This window comes from Puccinia triticina, chromosome 12A (genome assembly GCF_026914185.1).
Source record: "Puccinia triticina chromosome 12A, complete sequence".
Classification (NCBI taxonomy): Eukaryota; Fungi; Basidiomycota; class Pucciniomycetes; order Pucciniales; family Pucciniaceae; genus Puccinia; species Puccinia triticina.
Window position 1 is genome coordinate 5,984,644 of NC_070569.1, and position 5,919 is coordinate 5,990,562.

General features: G+C 46.5%; 1 protein-coding gene across 1 annotated transcript; it reads left to right on the forward strand.

The window, feature by feature from the left end:
• Positions 1-453: 453 nt before the first annotated feature.
• PtA15_12A590 (uncharacterized protein) lies at positions 454-1,232 on the forward strand (the record flags this gene model as incomplete). Its single annotated transcript, XM_053162215.1, has 3 exons — positions 454-693; positions 772-824; positions 890-1,232. 3 exons carry the CDS (start codon positions 454-456, stop codon positions 1,230-1,232), a joined length of 636 nt encoding a protein of 211 aa, XP_053026155.1.
• Positions 1,233-5,919: the final 4,687 nt, after the last annotated feature.

The following is a 5,919-nucleotide window of genomic DNA, read 5'->3' on the forward strand; positions in this document are numbered from 1 at the left end:
CTCGATCTCGAATTGCACTGCAGACTAGTACAGATTCAAACTTCACACCCACCAGATGAACAATACAGTCGCTCGACACTGCGCCAGGTCCTTCCTGTTTGGCGGTTGGCAGCCTGGCTCGAGAGCGGTCCCAGCCCAGCAGGCCAGAGCAGCGCAGTGCTGATCGAGCATTGGGACACATGCATCTCACTCTGACAGTTGCTGACACAGCTTGACAAAGTGTACAACCTCTATCTCCACACGCGCAGGCCTGACTGGGAAACGAGCCCTCCTATTTCCAGCCGGGGAACGGATATAAAGCCAGATCAGCTTTGCCTTGTTCTTCTGCCCTCCTCTCTACGCACCTCCACACCACAATACCCCCCCTAATATCCACCTTAATTTGTTCCACATCAGCCTGCACCTCTCCCACTCTCACTGCCCCTCTTCCGAGTTTCGAACCAAGCCGTCAACATGTTCAACCCCACCTTGATCGCCACCCTGGTCGCTCTGCCTGCTATCTTCGCACAGAGCACCAACACCACCGCTGCCACCGGAACCAACAGCACTGCCGCGTCCTCTACCAACACTAATGCCCAGCCCAGCGACTCCACCGCGGCCTCCAGCTCAACTTTCACCCCCACCAACTTTACCCCGGCTACTGTTAGCGGAACCACTTGTGGCTCGGCCCAGCAGAACCTCAACCAGTGCATTGTACGTCCCTTTTTCTTCACATATCCCGACCGACTTCCTCCCAAACTAAACCGATTTGCTTCATTTGCTCGTTGACAGACTAAAGTCGGCAAAGATATTTCCAGCTGTACCGACAACACGTGCTTGTGCCAGTAAGTCCCCGACTTTCTCTCTCGTTTAATCAATCAGCACCACTGGCTAACTCCCGCCTCTCCAGGACCTACGCAAACATCGCCGCTTGCTACAATGGCTGCGCCGAGCTTGTTGACCAGGGTAAACAATACCAGGCCCAATCGACCCAATACTGCACGGTAGCTGGCGTCAAGCCCAACACGACTGCCACTGCTACTACACCCACCACCCCAACTCCCAACACTTCCACCACTACGACCACCCCCAACACCACCCCTGTTCGCACTAACACGACTGCCAACCCTTCGTCGAACAACGCTGGCACATTTTCGGCGGCCAAGCCGGGAGCAGCTGCGCCTGGCGCCAAGGTCTCCACCGTTGGTCTCTTCGGCGTTTTGGCCTCCGGTATCATGGCCATGTGCCTCTAGGGTGCCGCTTTGCTCCGCCTCTTTCCCCACATCTTTCCTTACTATTTGATGACATCTGAATGGCTTCCACGTGGACCTTCGCTAGCGATAGTTTTCAGTTTATTTTTATTACTCCTCAAGCGTGCAGATGATTGTTCCCAGTACGACGTTTAGCCTCTTGCAATCAACTTGATACGACCTTGCACATCTGTTGCACTGTCTTGTGCTACTCCTTCTCTCCTGCCCACCTGCGAACTCATCCCCAAGTCCCTCCCTCGCTGCTACGGGTGTCTGGACTTGCGAAGCAAGCCTCCGATATCCTTCGGCAGGAGGGACTTGCGTGCTATTGCCCCTTTTTGGCTTGCCAAGATTATGAGTTTGGCTGGGTGGTTTCTTCAAACCATCACAGCATGTGCCTTGCCCTGAGAGCCCGAAGGCCTAACAATTTGCTTGACACAACCTTGTTTCTTGCCTGTCATCCAATCCAATTTGAGTTCTGTTGCACTACTTCTTGAAGTACAACAAAAACATCGAAGTAACTCAAACCTTGATGTTTACCAAAGTCAAGTAACAGAGAAAACCTGTGCTCAATGAATTCTTACACGCTGTTTTTTTTGACTTACAGGCAGCCCTCTGAGCCCTCAATTGCCGGCACAAACTGGTGTGGTGAGCGCAATCAACGTGCGCAGGGCGCAGACAAAGCCAAAAACCATCAATTTACACAAAAATAGGTGTAAATTCACTTCATATCCCTGTGATGAAGATGTTACAAAGAGTCTGTATGAATTTAAGAGCGTAAAAGGTACAAACCCACCTCTAAAAGATTAGAAACACTTAGTAAAATATGTTTTACATTTATAATGGTCACTTATAGAGACAAAAATAGTACAGTCAAACCTGTCTAAGGGCATACCCTTTTAACTGCATAATCTGCCTAACAGCATAGAAAAAGACTTCCCTGTATTCTTGATTGCCCAGCAAAATCACCATCTCTAAGGGCATAACCTGCTTAAAGTCATTCCAAAAGTCTTTTCCCAATGGGTATGCCCTTAGACAGGTTTGACTGTATGAGAAGATATTAACAGTTATTTTCTGCACATCTCATTCTAATATTCTCATCTAGAAAGTAGTTAGCATTCTTGAGAAGTATTCTAGACTAAAATTTGGTCACAGATGGAAAAGCCAAGACTTGTATGTAACAAAAAATGAATCACAAAGCTGTAAACCTTTTCAAATTAAAATCTAGTCTCATACTGGCTTGTTTTCTATAAAAGAAGCCCATTTGGTGGCCTTTGCTTCCCAATGTTGGCATTAGAGAAATAGTGCCATGTTACTTCATCACATCTTGTATCACAAATTTGATTGTTAAGAAATTGAACCCTAGTAGATTATAACATTTGAATTTGCCCCATCTTTTCCATAAAACCTCACCTCTGTGCCTTACAAGTGATTGACATAAGTATTTTGTAGTAGCCGCGCCTAGAAAGATTAAAGAGCCACAAATCTTTATTTTCTTTGTGCTATTTCTCCCAGATTTATAGGAGGGAAGCCTTTTCAAGCACTCCATCCCCTCCAAGCTCATTTTCCCCGCCATGAGAAGTTCCACACTGGCCATCAAGACCATACAACCCTCTGGATAACCGGTACAGACTGGTCATTGAGGGGATATGTACCATGCCCCGGATGACTCGTACAGACCGGTCATCAAAGGGATCTGTACAACCTCTTGATGACCCGTCTGTGCTAGTCATCAAGGGGACTTGACCTGGCTGGTGGGTGCCCTTTGGAGACATCTGAGGTGGACTTGTTGTTGGGCATGTTGGGACAGTTATTCCTAATGCCTGTTCAGGTGTTGCCTTGGTTTCATCCATCTCCTCTCTACTCACTGGCACATTGGTGAGCACGGTCTTCAAACTAGCTACACCTTAGGTAAGGTGGGGTATTTGAATGAGGGGCTGTGCTCTGGCAAAATGAAAAATCTACCTATCTCCCTTACTGAGTCGGTTATCTCTTTGCAAGTATTTTTGCTTGGTTAATTTCTCAGAGGATATGTGTGACAGTACATACAGATAAAAAAATACAAGGCTCTTGAATAGTATCTTGCGCTGAAAAGCAGCCAAAAAAAAAAGAAATGTTTTTCTGTTAAAATTGTACAAGGAAGAAAGTGAAAAGAGGCATAAAAAATCCATTCTCCGTGCACCAGAATGGGGAGGTACAGTCTAAGTCCCTCCTGACAGTGGCTTGCTTTGCGAGTTCAGCCTACCCCCTGGGGGGCCAAAGTCTCAAGGGACTTTGTTAAGTTTGGCCCACCTGAGTCTATCCCATTGCCCTACCTCAAAAGATGTCTCCGGCATGCTTGGGAGACAGCCTTCAAGGGTCCTGAAATCCCAATATGTGGCTCAGATCAGTTTCAGTGTTGTCACCAATGATGTTTTCTCTGTACCTCTACCATCCGCTAATATTCAGAACTCCACAATGAGTGTGATCTTCAGCATAAAAGTACACAGGTGAGAATCTCTTTACTCTGTAAGGAAAAAGTCCTCAACAGGTAGGAAAATAAGGGTACAAATATAAGACTTTCTTAATACTCCAAGTACCACTTGTTAAGTAAAAGATTATGAGTAGTTAGTAAGATGATAGAAAAAGACAGATTAGAGAAACAATCCTCCCCTCCACACTTTTCAGCCGATGTTCCCACTCAAATCTTCTTCAAAAGCACTATCTTGTACAAGTTTGTCATCCCCACCCGCATCTGCATGCTCCATTACCAGGATTTCCTACTATCCAACCCTTGACCTCCCACATCCTCTGTCTTGTTGAGAACCTCAAGATGTTTATCCCCCCGCAGTCAGTCTCTCACCAGTGCTGTGGTAGACGGAAAAGTGAAAAATCGAAAGTATTTTCTTGTCTACAGATTTACTCATACCAGGCCACACAATACCACCAAACAGACATCAGCAATGGATTCTACGGCAAATTTTACCCCTAGTCACCACTGGAAGAATCACTGGAACCCCGCTGGATTGGAAGTTACATCCTCATGGACACGGCCAGCCCCAGTCATCAACCTGTCACACCCCTCAAGTTACCTTTCCCAGGTATACACATACTTAGCTCCAGCCAAACCCATACTTTTCTCTATCCTACTCATCTCCACTGCATATGCAGGGGACCACCCCATTTCTTCTGTATTTGACATGTCCCCGCATCATTTATGCACCCCTTGCAGCTGCATGCAGTCTTCTGACCCCATTTCTGCACTCTTTAAATTATTCTGACACCACTCATGCACCACTTGCATGAAAGACACCTTTATTTGACATTTCCCCACCTTGTTTATGCACTCCTTGCGTATGACCTCATTCTTCATTTCTCACCCCACTTTCTACCTGTATCTAGTATCTTCTGAAACCACTTGTATGCAGCCCACCAGCTAAAATCCCTCATCCAGGGTTCCCCTTGTAGCTAACATCCCTCACATTTTTCTATATAAGGAGCTCTCTCCCCCAGTTGTTTTTCCCTCAGCTCAGTACTCCCCAGTTATCTACATACCACCTTCACACTTACCATCACATCTATACCTCACCACAACCCTCATATTTGCAAATAAACACTGAACTCACTCTCAAATCTCACATACCTGTCATTGAAAAAATTCATCTGGAACTAGACCAGAGACCTATCACTTGATTAAACTTGCCAAGCTTAGCTTGGTGGGTCTTGTTATCTGATAGTATAGAAGGGCAGAGTTTGCACCTCCATCATCCCCTTCTCCATTCAGCAAAAGGGTTTCACAACCACTTTTGAGTCTTACAGCGCCTCTTCCCCAGCTCCACCCACTGGTAAAACCTGCTTTAGCTTCCCCCGCTCATCTGCCACTGCGCTGCTGGTAACTAGTCCACGCCCTCAATCCATCACAGTCCAGAACTGGCCATCTGCTCTGCTATCTGGTTGCATCGCCTGATCTGTCCTCCCCGCAATCCGCGAGTTGTTCCGGGTGAGTTTTGGAATTTCACCATCTTCTTCCGGTCATCTCTCTCCTTTCCCCCCACTCTCACTCCTTTGCTCCCCTTTACATGCATATGCATAGTGCTTCACCTTCTGTCCCACAGCCTGGCCCCTAGTTGTAATAGTTTAAATATACTGGATAATACAGAAATGAACATCATCAGCTCCTCTACCTGCTCCCTGAGACCTAGTGAGTCTCTTGTAGTGAGGGGCCTTTTTTCCCCTTCACAAGCTAGCAGCTTGGCCCTCTTTCTTGGCCTCCTTGCTTTTTTTCCTGGCCTTGAGCTTTCTTCATCAGGCCTGTTTTCCCTCCTCCCTTTGAATTGGAGGCCACATCTCTTCAGTGAGCACCTTTTCTGAATTCAGAGATTCTATTTTGGCATTTCAAGATACCTGTTGAAATTATGATGTTTTTTTACAAATTCAAATTTGAGACAATGCTCAGCCAAGTGAGAGATGCCCATTTTTCACCTGTTGGCAGGTACGCGCCACATTTCAGCAGGTACCTGTGTGCCCTTGCAGGTAACCATGAACGGTGAAGGGTGTTCCATTTAATTAGTAAAAAATCAAGGAATTAGCTCTGTACCAGCCATGGGAACCTGCAAGGGCAGGTAGTAGGGGTACCCTCCAAAAAGTGCAAAATGGCTATCTCTAAGCCAATTTCATCAAGACATTCACAGTCAAAGTGAAACCAGCAGCA